The sequence below is a fragment of the Haliaeetus albicilla genome, chromosome 3, assembly GCF_947461875.1.
Source record: "Haliaeetus albicilla chromosome 3, bHalAlb1.1, whole genome shotgun sequence".
Lineage (NCBI taxonomy): Eukaryota > Metazoa > Chordata > Aves > Accipitriformes > Accipitridae > Haliaeetus > Haliaeetus albicilla.
In genome coordinates, this window is record NC_091485.1 from 64,666,004 (window position 1) to 64,680,058 (window position 14,055).

Here is a 14,055-nt window from a genome sequence, read left to right on the forward strand (position 1 = left end):
ATCCTTGGGAGCCACAGAGCACTTATGTCAACTCCTGTGCCGCGCTGGTGTTTGCAGTCCTCCATATGTTCCTGCCCCCGCGTCTGCAGCCCAGCAGACTGCAGGGATGGGGGCAGCCTGTTCCTCTAAAAACAGCAGCTTTGCATCACGGGTCGTGCCGTACGTGGCCTTTCCCAGAGACTTTTCAATGCAGCATAACAACGTAGTGAAACGCCTGAAGGCTAGTCAAAACCCTGAAGGCCCAGACCCGTCTTAAAGACAGGGTGGAGCTTTTTGGAGGCTGTGGCACCTTCCCTGCCTGTACAATCTGTGCGTGTGTGGGCACACGTGTGTGTGAACGGCCAGGCGAGGTGAGGGAGGGGAAGGGCAGGAGCTACTGTACTTGACTCCTGCAGATAAGTCACTTTGAGAGTAAACATGGCAATGTGCAGCCTTTTCCCTCTCCTTGAGTAAAGAGACGACCCGGAGGATGATGTTGGGGCTCTGGGAAAAATGCGCCTTCCCCTCCCTACTCCCCGCCACTGCTGCCTCACCAGCTGGCCATGATCTTGCTATAAATATTTAGAGTGGCATTAAAAACCCAAAGGAGAATTTCTCACTCCTCGTCCAGAGAACATTAGCTACCCAAACAAAACGCCTCTCGCTTTCTGCCTTGCTCTGTATGTATATGTTCTCATTGTGGTCCATTTTGATGATTGATTTAGCTTTATATCTCTGTTCTGGCTCTAACTCTTTGCTGTCTGTTTAGTTCTGCCTCTTCCTGGCAGTGGCTGTGGATTATTTTTTTAACCCTTGAAGAAACAAATGATGCTATCTGACTTCACTAATGACACTGTTTCATGGGGTTGGGGAAGGGTAGGTGGGATGTTCTTCTGCTTTAGATACTGATAAATGTGGCATTTATTTAGAAGATCCCAGGCTCGAGGGCTTTGCACAGTTTTGCAAACTTCTGCTAACCCAGAGTACAGCGTGTGCTGTTTAAATAGCTTATTGCTCTCGGGGGGGTTGCTGCTCCCTGCTGAGTCCCCACACAGGTCCCTGCCAATTTGGGGCCAAGGATCCCAAGCAATGAACTCCTGCTGCCTGCTTTACAACTCTCTCTTCTTTCTTTCCCAGGGATTATGGTTTCAGACACATCTCCAACCAACTGGGCACATCAGCACTGCTTCGTTAGGATTTCCTTTATAAATAAACTAGAAATAATTTTTCATGGCATATCCTAGAACAGTATGTGCTATACAGCCCCTACTGCTCCAGCATGACCCCTGGTAAGAGTGAAGAGCTGTTTCTTCTGTGGGACAGTGTAACTTGTCCGAGAAAGTCTGTTTCTGAATGAGTCCTTGAGGTGGGTTTCCTAGGTTGGCATGTTATTGACCAAACCAGGCCTGAATAGTCTTTCAGGAGGACAGGATACTGCATTTACCATGGGAATAGGATGTTGCACGGGTAATGGGCTGGTCTGAACACCATGTGCAAGTGGGAAAGTGGACTTGTTCACAGGTTACGTATGTGACCCAGCAGCACTGTGGGATGTGATGCTGCAGGTCCCCCATAACCAGCCCTTGAGGGAGGCTGGAGCCATTGGGGGCTGTTAAAAACAGTGACCCTCTGCAACTGCTGCTGTATGAACTCCATCAATGGCCAGTTTCTAGAAAATGGAAATGTCTACCAAAGAACAACCACTTTGCTGCAATGCTGTATACTCATCCTGCTCTCTCTCCTTAAGTGTTTGGGATTGCTCAGTTTTGGAACTATGGTGGTTGAACCTTTGATCTGACCCAGAGGAACTCTTCTTATGTTTTAATGTAATGGGATGATGAAATGTCTATTATCATGCACTAAGCAACAGAGCGGAAAAAAGCTGTAATCTAATCGGCCAGCAGGCAGGTGCACAGAGAAGCTTGGTGATGTCAGACAACTTCTAAAACTCATACACTGATCCTATTACAATTCAGGTGAAAATGAACAAATATGGATAAGTAAAAAGGACTGTTCAAGCCAGAGACTTCACTGAGCTTATTCAGTGTTACGTGTGCTGCCTCGATGACTACCAGCTCCCCCAGTTACCAAGACAGAGATCATCCCTTTCCCCAAATTTGCAGTCTAAATATGCAGGGGGACAAGAAAAAATATTCCTTATTATGGTCTTTATAAATCTAGGAGAGGGAACAAACCCCAGGATTAACATTCCTCATTGTAAAAAGATACAATTACAGGGATCATAATTAATCAGATGCCATGAGTTGGAGAGGATGGGAGGATGCCCCAAGCAGAGTGATGCCTGGCTGGAGTGACAGCCTTCAGCCCAGGCTGGGAGAGCAGCCAGCACTGCCTGGGATGCTGTGTGCCCTGGCAGTGTGGAGCTTCGTCGGTGGGCCCTGACTAGGGCGAGATGTGGACCTGACACCATTTTGCTTATTATAAGCTGGAAGGGAGAGAAATACGCGAGCAGAAAGGAAGATTAATGTGTCGGGGAATTATTAGATTTATGTATCGCATATTTACACATGCATGTAAATGTATATAATGAATATGTGCATTGAAAGAGCAAAGATATATCTGTATAACAAATTACTATCAAGAGAGAGCACGGAGAGGGACATTTCTACTCAACATGTATCTCACCCAGCTGATAACACCACCAGGAGACCTAACTCCACATGTGATGTCTGGGCCAGACTTGTAAAGGAAATGCTTCCCCACACCCAGCACCCAGTTTTGAACTCATTCTAATACTCCCCACTGAAGCAGCCTCCCCAAGATCTGTCCATGCTCAGCCGGAGCCCAGTGTGGATTTACTGTTTGCTTCACTGGATTGGGAAAACAGCCCTTTGACCCTATCTTCTAGCTCCCTGGTTGACATCTGAAGTTCACTGAAGGCAATGAAACTCCCCAAGCTAGCAAGTAGCGGAGAAGACATTGGAAAGTGAACAGAATACAGTGTGAATATGGGGAATTGGTGGACATAAGTGACAATAAGATGAAGTCCTTTGTGTTCCACACAGCACTGCCGGGTGTCGTCTCCTGCTTACAAACTACCTAATTCTCCCAGAGTCATGGGAAGACTGGGTTGGGGAGCCCCTGGGAGCTCACGTAGTGCAACCTCCTGCTCACAGCAGGACTAACCTCAGAGTTAGATCAGGTTGCTCAGGGACTTGTCCAGTTGAATTTTTGAAATCTTGAAAGATGGAGATTTCATGACCTCTCTGGACAACCTGCTCCAGTCCTGAACCACTCTCCTGGGGAAGATTTTTTTCTGTATGTCTAATAGGAGTTTCCTTTTTTGCAAATTGAGAATGTTGCCTCTTGCCCTCAGAGAAGTCGGCTAACTGCCTTCTGCTGCTACTAGTTGCCAACTATCTGGTCTTCTTCCTATTCTTTAAGTCCAGATACCCCTATGACCAATTCCTCTGTAACTGTTGCATTACTTATTTTCTATTTAGCTGCTCAGCAAACATGATTTCCCTGAGTGTCCTATCACCACAGTTGTCATTCACATTGGTATGATACTTAATTCTGAACTAAGGCTTAGTTTAAGAGTTGATTGAATCTGGGTTTGGTTCTGATTTTGTAGGCAAGGTTACAGACTGCATCTGTAGACACTGGTCTTGAAACCTGAACTTGAATTTTGAACTCCTGACCTAAACTTTTGTTATAGAGGTATAGGGACAAGTTTTAGTCTTACAGCATTGGAGACACAGAGCAACATCACAAGTGTCACTGCCATCACAGTATCTATTGTGTACAGATAGAGAGATATAGCATTTAATTCAATAATGACTTTGGCCCAGTATGTGTGGGTGTGAAGATGTGTGGCTCCTGGCTTGGTTTCAGGCCAATCTCTAATTAAAGAGTGAAAGATTAAGATGAAAGCAGCTGTACTCTTCCTTCTTTAGTCAGAATGACCTACTACCGTTAATTAAAACAGTCTTCAGGCAAAAATAAATTTGGCTGCCAAAGTTATGCGCTTCACATTAAATAAGGACATAGCTGGGTTTAAAGTGTGCTGAGCTTTGAGAGATTTCACAGAAACCACTCATATAGCTTTGGGCACTCTTGTTGGAATATATTAAAACAAATCCTTTGCCTAAACCAGCTCCTTCATGTGCATTTCAGACACCCGCTGGCTTTTTCTTCAAACTACATCATTTGAGAATGGGTACCTGCCAGCTTGTCTTGGACTGAACATACAGTGTGACCTCTGGAGGATAAAATATCACCAGGAACACTGGACACCTAAGTAGATTATTCATCTATCCTTTCTATAGTCTCTGGTTACAAGAGCCCCATGGCAACAGCAACAAAAAGATATGCAGATCTTGCACTGCTCTGCTCTTTCTGGGTCTGAACATCAAAATGCCTTTGATAAAGGCAAATCTGGAATCAGATGGTTCATTTCAGGTTCAGGATCTGCCCCTGGTATTTTTACGTTGCTAGAAATGTTGCCAAAGGAGGATCAGGCCTCTAAAATGCCGGAACATCCTGTTACACCTGTGTGACACACAGATCATCGTTCTTAAAACCCTTCCCTCTTTCCCATCTCCCATTTATTTTGCCCCATCTTTACAGACTGTAACTAGACAGCCAGGTACTACTGCTGTGACATAGATACAAGCAGGGAGAAACAGGTCCAGTGCTTCAGAAATAGTATTTTCAAAGGGAATTAGATGCCATCAGCCGTCATACCTCAGAGGACCTAGGTCTGAAAGACCCTTCCCCTTGCAGAGCAGTACATGCAGAAGGGGGAAGGAACCAGACACAGAGAAACACTTACAAGCCCATCTCCTTGACCCAGACTCTTCTCTCTCTCTTCTTATTTGTCGGGCCCTGTGATGTTATTTTTCATCTACATCTTCTCTCATATGATTATTGGATTTTATGGTAATTCAGGGAGGAGGGGACCTCCGGTGGTCTCTAGTTCAACCTTCTGCTCAAAGCAGGGTGAGCCATGAGATCAGACCAGGTTGCTCAGGGTTTTAGTCAGATGTTGGAGACCTCCAAGGATGGAGACCATGCAGCTCTCCCAAGGCCCGTGTCTGCCCCTGTGGGAACAGCATTTCCCTGCCTGACAGATCCACCTCAGGAAGCCCCATCCCTTCCCCAGCTATGCTCCTGCACCATATCCCAGGAGGTGGTGCCGATGAGGGCTGCAAATCCTCATCTCCTTCATGGGATAACTTAGGAGCTGACTATGCTGAGAGGGCAACTCACAGGCAGGGAAATCATTCTGACCTTCCCTGTTGATAGCAGGATTTTAATCAGGGCCTGACTTAAATCATTAATTCACAGCCCTCAGGTTGTTTAAAGAGCTGTGATAAAGGGCTGAGAAGAAATTACTCTCCATTTTCTCTTGGCAGGACTGTAACGGCATGACATGGCACTCGTCAGATTGGGGAAAGAACAAGGATAATCTTCAGAATGAGAGAAAGACAGAAAATCTACCCAGAAGAAACAATGACAGAAGATTCCTCTACATATGCAAACACAAAGAGGTCAATTTAGATTTAGTTTTTTTAACATGTCTTTATTGCTTAAGGACATTTGGCGAGATAGCCATAACATAAACCTCACGTCCAGCATTACTTGGCAACACATTTCCCAGCTGGAAAGAAAATAAATTGGATTTTTTTCTTTGTGCTAATGCCACATTTTTTGGATGCTATTTTGGAAACTAATCAAGAGGTGGCTGCTCAGCATGCCTCTTCATTCTTGATGGCTTTTTAGTGCAAAAGAGCCAGCAGCAACTTTCTGAAGTCCCCAGAGGTATCAGATCGGACAGCTTCAGCTAACGACTTCTTGTACATTTGCTGGAACTTCTCCTTTATTGCTGGCAGGTCACTCTGAGGAGACACCAAAAGGCTCTTTAGAAGAGTGGGACACGCTTTCAGTAATATGCCCTGCTCTTACCAGGACCCCTGGGGTCTGATCCAAGGTCCACTGCATGCAGTGGGAGGAGGAGAGGAGAAAGCAGGAGGTCTAAAAATCTTGGAGGACGTTCAGCTTAACGTTCAGATTTGAGGTAAGCTTGTGTCAGACAGTGTGGTGACGGGATGCTAGCTGCAAAGGGGGGTACGGGCCTGTGTGGAGAGCCGTGCCGGGGCAGCCGGGGGCATCTCTGCCCTGCACTTAGCGGTGCTGTGCAGGCACAGCCTTGGTGCCAGACAAACTTGCACAGGTCGCTGTGAGCTCCGGAGGCCACTCCACGGTGGCAAGCAGGGAAAGAGGCACTTCCAGGAGTATGGCTAAAAGAGGGTTTTGTTCCACTCACAGAAGTAATATTCTGGTTACTACAAGGGGACAATTAAATGCCTTGTCTTGAGGTTTCCTGTGAAAAGGCATCCACTGCATGGGTCTGATCGTTAGCACTGTGGGTTTTAAATGTTATCATGATTGGACCATGTCTTAACAGCGAGACTACCCTGAAGCCTAATTTCTCACACTGCTGATCATTGAGAAATATGTTCTCCTCGTCCCTGTGAACGACTCCTCCTCTATGTCAAGACTGAAACAGCCCTGGGGTTACAACCTACACAGCTTACAAGGAAAGAAGACTTAAAGACTGTGTTTAAGATCTCAAATGTCTTGTGCAGTTTTGTGCTTTTTAAAATGACAATTATCTCCTTTGGCTCTTCATTTTTCTGCCCTCCTCCCCATCTGTTTTTCCCAGCTGGAATCAGAGAGAATTGGCAACATATGTTTATAAGCAATTCTGAATTTGGGAACTGCTGCTTTATCATTACTTAACCATGAATTTACTTCTACACATGCTATTAGGGCCAGACCTCCCCATGGGTTACTTTTAACCAGGTACAGTTGACTCCACTTGAAACTGCCTGCATGCTTTCTGGTTTAGTTCTGTTGAAAACAGAAATAGATGCGATATCAAAATTAGGGTTGCCTGGGTACAAAAGCAGAGTGTGACCACTGATGTCATTGGGCTGAAATGGGTTGACTGAGCACATGATCTACCAGGACTCACTCCATACCCTCTACATTTGTATTTCTCCCAGAGCTGATGTGAGGTATTACAGGTTGCAGGATACCCTACCTCAGCCCTGGTCACAAGGATGCGAATCAAGGTCTCTTCATCAGTCCCGGCTCCTTTCATCGACTGGTACAGAAGTGTAGCGAAGTAACCTGGGCAGTCTTTGGCACAGCTGACTAGAGAAAACAGTAAGAGGCTTCATTACACTTGTGTATTTACACTTTGTGATATATCTTCAAGGAGAAGGAAATAAATATGGAAGAGATAAAGGAAACTCTCTAGGGTTTATGCTCAGGCATATGAGCTGGTAGGGCTTTCATTCTGTGACTGGTCCCCTATCAGTATGCAAGGAAAAGTCTTGGAGTCTGAACAGGGACATACATTTCTCCATGGGGAAAACGTGTTACACAGTGAGATGATGAGCACCGAGTACTCTGCCATTCCACAGTGAAAATGAAATGAATGAGAACAAGCATTTGCCCCTCTTGAGTTCCTCTTGCCCTTCATTCTTGGCATAGCTGCTCACTCTGCAGCTCACAGGAGCAAGATTTGGGAGACCCCAGATCCAGATGGATAACAACAATACCAGAGCCAGGGCCCAAGCTTAAATACCAGTCACAGTCATCCCCAGCGCTAGATTGCTGTCAAGGACCCTGTACATTTTTGTGGTGGCTGGGTAGCACAGTTCCGATGATGCCCAGGCATCAGCTGGAAGTTATCAACAGCCATGGCCTCAGGGGCAGCTTGGAGGTGGCTGCCCTGTGTTAGAGGGCAAATAATTTAGCTGTGTGGAGAGGAGCTGTGTCTAGCAAGTTTTATTTCTAAAACTAAGGGGTCCAAATCACTAGTGAAAACTGTCTCTTCTTTTCCTGGCAGATATGTTGGCTCAGTTTAGGGCTATCATCTCAATGGCTGTTACCACAAAACCCCAACAACCAATGTCAGGTGATGGCAAGAACTAGAAAAGAAAGCTCTTGACACATTTATTTTTTACCAAGAGTGAGATAAGCCTTCTCCAGATCTCCAGATGTTTCACTTTTAATAGATTCTTCTATGTCCTTCCCACACACCTACGAGGACAACAAAAAGGAGCCATAAGAGCTGCTGTCTGTAGACATCATCCCACTGCCATAAAACCAGCATCAGATTCAGGATCCATTGGCAAAAGGCCAATGCAGATCTTTTAGAGCCTTTACAAGGGAGTAATTCAAGGGCAAATGAAGTTCTTCTCTGGCCTAAGTGCTCACAGATCCACTGGCACCGAAAGAAGAAGGTCTGTGCAGCTAGGTAAGGCACAATGGTTAAGCGATGGATAACCTACATCAAGCAGTTGCACGTATCTGAAGGCTTCTGGGACAAAGAAGCTGCAGCTTCTTCTTGAGTGACCCCCTAGTCAGGAGAAACTGTTCGAGCTTCCTCTAACCCCTCTATCAAAGGCTCTGGATGGCTCCCACACAAATAAGATAATTTTTGGAGCTTTACCAGCTCTATGAAGTTTTGTTACTTATTGTCTTTGGCTTCCCAGGGAAAGTTTACAAGCACTGCAGTTGTTCCCTAGTTTTTGTATTATTCTGTAGAAAGGGGAAAACCAGACTGCCACTTCAAAACAGAGTTTATCCTGACTTTTGTGAACTTCATGAACGTCAAAGGATTTTACTTTGCTCTGTTTTGTCTACCAGGATAGCCCTGCATGGTTCAAGACTAGTGGACTTTTAGGTCAGAGCTGGGACACCATGCACACAAGGCAGAAAGGGGTACCTTCTGAGGATTTAGGCTTAAGTTCTGCAAACCCCCAACCTGATTTAGGTCTTGCCCTATTTATCTTTCCAACTGCAGAGGAGGACTGATATTTGCATGGCTCTAATCTTGGCTCACTTCTACTTCAAGTAGAGCCAGGCAGGATGTGGTGGATGGGTTTGGGCAACCTGATCTGCTTGGCTTTAGGAATCAAAAAGCCAAGGTAGCTTGGCTATCAGAGCATTTAACTGAACCCCCAGGGTCTGGGCCACTCCAAGGGAGAGAGTGTCAGTTAGTGACTGGGTTTGTGTTCCTGCCAGCAACAAACCAAAACTTGGATTAAGCTGCAAACATTTTTCCAGCTATGGGTTCCTTATTATGCTGACACTGAAGTATGGCCTTGACTGGAGATTTTTTCATCTTCAGTGCCTAGGGTTACAGTTTTCTGATGAACTCAGAGTCATCCTAGGGAAGTTCAGGACTGTGCACCAGAGGCTAGAGGGGGGGACCCTCTCCTGAGAATACATGTCACTGCTGAGCTTCCACCTTGCTGCCAGGAGAAGGACCTTGGGTCTCCCATTGCTTTGTCTTTCTCAGGTCATTTCCAGGCAAGAGGCCTCAGTGGAGGTCAGGTCCAGGCCCAGGCATGAGTAAAATGTCCCTGGTGGGTGATACAGGGAGAAGTACCAGACAGCCGGGATCATCCTGCTGCCTACTTTGCCTTATGTTTTGGAGACAGACGAGAGCACATCAAAGTACCTGCACAGGCTGTCTGCCCAGCGTGGGCAGAGAGGCAGAGACTGGAGATGTGCCTCTGCCCAGCCAATATGAGCGTGTGAAGCAGGGCGATCAGGAGGAGAGACCTTGCCAGGCTCTGCTTTGGAGGAGAGGAAAAGACCAGAAAAGCAAAACCCTGCTTCAGGGCAGGAGTTTGCAAACCTGTCCCTTTGTTGGTCCTCCTGAAGGAGTGGGGACACCCACTGTCATGCAGCTGTGGGAAGGAAATGACATTGTGACATTTATTTGGCTGGATGTTGTGTAGGTTCTGAAGGGGAATAGGTTCTTCACTGGCAGAAGATACAGCTTTTATCCCCTATTTCCTTAGGATCAGGATCCAGTTGCATAAAAATGTTTTCCAAGATTCTTAAAGCATTCAAGAAGTTTTAAGAAGGCAAAGGATTGCCTGCTCTACATGTATTTGTAGGGTCTGCAAACCACATGTCAGGCCCTATGCAACCCATACCACAGGAGAGAATAACTCACCTTTTTGTAGGCTTGAAAAGTAGCTCTCAGCTGACTATAGCTTCTCTTTGCTAAGACCACATTGAAAGCCAGCTCCTCTGTTCCCCAGCGGCCTTCTCCTGCCTTAAACATTACATGTTATTTTTTTTAAAGCACTTGTTTATTCACAGTAGAGACAAAAAGTCAGCCAGAGCCCTTGACTGACCGAGCTCCAGCCCGTCCCTCCCTTGCTCATCTGCTTACACTGCCATCGCCTCTGTGCTTGGTGCATTTAGTCACCCCCGAGGCAGCCCTTTCTGTGCAACACAGGGCAAACAGGGATTTTTCCACAATTGCACTTACTTTATACAGATCGGTGGCATCTTGCTCAGCGAGCTCTGCATTGACCTGTTGGGTCTCGTCTCTGGTTGCCTACAGAAAAGGACATGACCGTAAAAAAAAAATCAGACCAAGTGCTGGTTACATTTCCTAGTGGAAGGGAAAATTGTCAGCTTGTGGCCCTCACAAATATTTTGGTTATAGTTTTGCTGCCATCTGCTGACAAACGCCTAGTAATGGGGCACAGAAGGGCTTGGTGGTACAGCTTTGAACGGTCTGTTCACGTTTACCGCAGCCCCTGGTTTTGCTGACTTCAGAGATGCAGCCTGTATGGTAGGGTTTTATCTCCCAGGTTGATTAGCTATGCGCTGGGGCCCTAACGAGATCGCAACCCTGATACCTCTGGAGCAGGAAGGGACTGTCAGGGGTGGGCAGCGGCACGGCGTTAGACCATACCCTGCGGATGCTCCCCTGCGGCAGGGTGGCCTGCTGGTCCCCTCGTCCCCAGACTCCTTCCCATCCCATGGGTGCCCCCCTCCCTCCCTCAGCCAGCATCCCTACGGAGCAGAAAACAAAATCAGAGGAAAACCTGACCTGAGTTTGGAGTTAGCTCTGCTTTGCGGAGGGCTGGACTAGAGTCGCTCCAGAGGTCCCTTCCCACCTGGCTTGTTCTTTGGTTCTGCTTTCTGCCATTTTTTGCAGCATTCTCCCACTGGTGTAAAGCGGTAGCGTGTGTGGCTGGATGTTGGGGTGGGAATGGGGCCGAGATGTGCAGACAGAGCTGGGGCAGGGTGGCCCCAACACAGCCTTTGACATCCACCCCCCGGGAGCTGAGCTGCTGGGCACATACAGCACCCTGGGCTCACACCACGAAGTTTCTTAGGAAAGCAGCTGGTGTATCTGTCATCCAGCTACTGCAGAAAGGTTCCCGGTACCTGCCGTGAAGTGCTGATGGTTTTCATGGTGCTGGATATGCCCTGATAACTGCAAAATATTTTCCTGACTAACCTATATACTCTGAGCATTCACTAGCACTGTAATTCCTGGTAGAAATTATGAAGGACTCATCTATGAAAAAAATCTATGAATAATATGTATTTGTGACTTCTGAAAATATACCCCAAGAAGTTGAAGACAGCTGTATCATTGCTTTCCAGAATGGGAATCTAACTGTGATGTATTTAGTGATATGACTGTTAGGTTAAAGCTTCTATTTATTGAATCTTTTAATTTCTTAGGACTGTCTGCATTTCTAGGTGTGATCCTACTCTTCTTATACTGTGTCTTCATGAAGATACTAATTTTTTTCTTTATTTCATGTAGGTGGTTTAAAATAAAGTGTGTTCTAATGGAAAATATGCTTTTTTGGTGAGTGGAAAGCTAACATAACAGCAATTTCTTTCTTACTTTTTCTGTACTTATCTGAATTGTAAAATCCTCAGCTGAGATGGAAATCAGATTTCGCTGGTTTTGGGCAGAATTCAGCATAATGTAGCTATGACCTTGAATGGGTATTCTAGCCATTACGATGGTACAAATAATAATAAAACGACGCTGTTGTCTTCAAAGTATCAGAATTTATAAAAGTACTTCTGATTTTATAAATTAAAATTTTATGTATTAAAAAGCTATAGATATAGAAGGCTCTTATACTGAAGAATGCCTTTTGCTTACTGTAATTACCTCATTATTATATTACATATAATAATTACATTATTATAAATACCAGCTAATACTTATTATGATTACTTAGTGTAGACAGGATAGAGAAAAGGAAATATCTCTGTCAGGTAGCTGCATAAGAGGGAAGCCCCCAGCCTTACCTCTAGCACAGTGAGTAATATCTTCTGTAGAGAGCCACTAGTATCACTTTTAACATCAGACTCCAGATCCCTATCAAAGACTGTGGAGAAAAAAAAAATCTGTGAGGGTTCCCCCAGTGATAAAGGCTTTAAATGAAGGTGTGTGTTCAAAAGACAATACTACTTACGCTGTTTGTATGCCTTCTTTATGTTTACAATTTCCTAGGCAAATAAATAAACAAAAAAGGAAAACATATTTAGAAATAAATTAATAAGTAAAAATAAATAAATTTAATTAATAAACAAATAAGCAAACAAACCCCCAGCAAGTCAGTACCATGCCCATGTTGCATGAGGCATCGCAAGCATGGGGTGGGAGAAGCTGAATTCCCATTCCCCGCTCATGCCGGGACTGACTGCAGCACAGAGACACGGCTCAAACCCAGCCCGGTTCAGGACAGCATTTCAAGGGATGCCTGACTCGTGCAGGTGTCCCTTGGTTTCACTTGCATTTCAGTGTAAGCTAAAGGGCTTTTTGAAGAGGACTGCATTCCTGTACCTGGTAGGAGCCACCTCTGAATGGTCAGAGCAGTGCCAAAGCTCTCTTTCACGGGCACCCGGGGGTTTCTCTATCATCAGTGTTGCCTCTGTGCCATCCAGGCAGATATGAGTAGGACCAAGGAAGGAATTTGAATTATATTGCTCTGAACTCCTGCAAGACTTCCAGCCCTGGTGTGGCAACCTTACCACTGCTACCAGTGACAACAGGCATTTCAGCTGTGGAAGCTGGTCTGATCCCTTCTCCTCCTCCCGGGGGGATGCTTTTGGCAAGCTCTTTGCCCTGCTACCTAAGGAAAGTCACGCATGGTGTCCCAACCTTATTGTTTTGTGTGCAGAGAATCTCAATCAGCAGTGTCTCATCCGTCCCAGCGCCCTTCATCGCCTTCTGAAGCTCTCGGGCCTCGTACTCGCAGGGCAGGTCCAGCAGAGCCAGCACAGCCTTTTCGAAATTCCCACTCAGGTCTCCCTTCAGGTCTTCTTCCAAATCCTGCGGGGGCAGTCAGAAGGGTTAGCACAAAAGCTGAGGTGGGATTAGAGGGTTTCTTAATTTGTTTTGGGAAATGTCATGATTTCAAAGCTTCCTCTGTATCAAAAAGGGACAAAAACATAAAAAAGCCTTTAAATATGTGGACCTTTTTTTTTTCAGAATAAATTCCCTAAAAATTTTTGTTTCAGATTGAGTGAAATGATTGTCCCATCTTCAAATACCAGCTGATATCTGTCCAGTTTTGACTCTAACTTGTTTAAATAACTGCAAACTAGTGTTTTTAAAAGCTTAACAGGAGACTGCTCTGAAACACAATGCAGAAACTTCCTGCTTTGAAAAAAGCAGGGATCCCTTCAAAAGAAGTGATCCAACTTAGGAAACTTCTCTTCCACTTAAAACTGACTTACTGGAAAAAGCAACAAATTTCTACAAAGTGCTTTGGTGCAATCAGCATCTTTTCCACCAAAAAAACCCCAAACAAACCAACCTTCTGTGATACGATCTACTTAATTCAAAATTTATTACGACCCTGGAGAAGAACTAGCTAGTGCATGTACACTGAGAAGGATGCCTACTGATGATTTATTTGAAGTCCTATCTGCAGTTAACATTTCCTGTAGTATGGGAAGTACTTGACAAGTTGAGAACAAGAAATGAGAAGCCTAGCTCTAAATCTATTGTTCTTAAATAACCTCTTATACAATCGCAAGTGAACACTCAATCTTTTCAAGTCAAAGCCTGACATTGGTGTTGGAGCAGTTTCAACGCGTGCACCATGAACCTTGCTTCCTGGAGCAGCAGGAGAGCAAAATGGTCCAACTTGTGGCTCCTTCCCGAATGATTCAGGCTGCCCAGGCAAGGAAGAAGGGTTGCTACATGCTGATGTAACCGGGATGTCTCATGGTATTTGCTTATTTCTAATG

General features: G+C 45.4%; 1 protein-coding gene and 1 long non-coding RNA gene across 5 annotated transcripts in view; one reads left to right on the top strand and one right to left on the bottom strand.

Annotated features, from left to right (window-relative positions):
* Positions 1–267: 267 nt before the first annotated feature.
* On the top strand, positions 268–11,026 carry LOC138684827 (uncharacterized). Its single transcript, XR_011324131.1, has 6 exons — positions 268–659; positions 1,117–1,268; positions 5,358–5,492; positions 5,835–6,019; positions 7,011–7,173; positions 7,862–11,026. It is a non-coding gene; the product is annotated as an uncharacterized lncRNA (long non-coding RNA).
* The window catches only part of ANXA13 (annexin A13), a 32,853-nt gene continuing 24,301 nt past the window's right edge, over positions 5,504–14,055 (bottom strand). For all 4 annotated transcript variants that reach the window (XM_069780006.1, XM_069780005.1, XM_069780004.1 and 1 more), the window contains 8 exons: positions 12,962–13,132; positions 12,273–12,306; positions 12,106–12,185; positions 10,307–10,375; positions 9,986–10,087; positions 7,980–8,055; positions 7,049–7,161; positions 5,504–5,840 (listed from right to left, as the gene is read on the bottom strand). In XM_069780006.1, the coding sequence (XP_069636107.1) occupies positions 5,721–5,840; positions 7,049–7,161; positions 7,980–8,055; positions 9,986–10,087; positions 10,307–10,375; positions 12,106–12,185; positions 12,273–12,306; positions 12,962–13,132 (765 nt within the window). In that variant the 3' untranslated portion in view covers positions 5,504–5,720. The remainder of the gene's footprint in view (positions 5,841–7,048; positions 7,162–7,979; positions 8,056–9,985; positions 10,088–10,306; positions 10,376–12,105; positions 12,186–12,272; positions 12,307–12,961; positions 13,133–14,055) is intronic.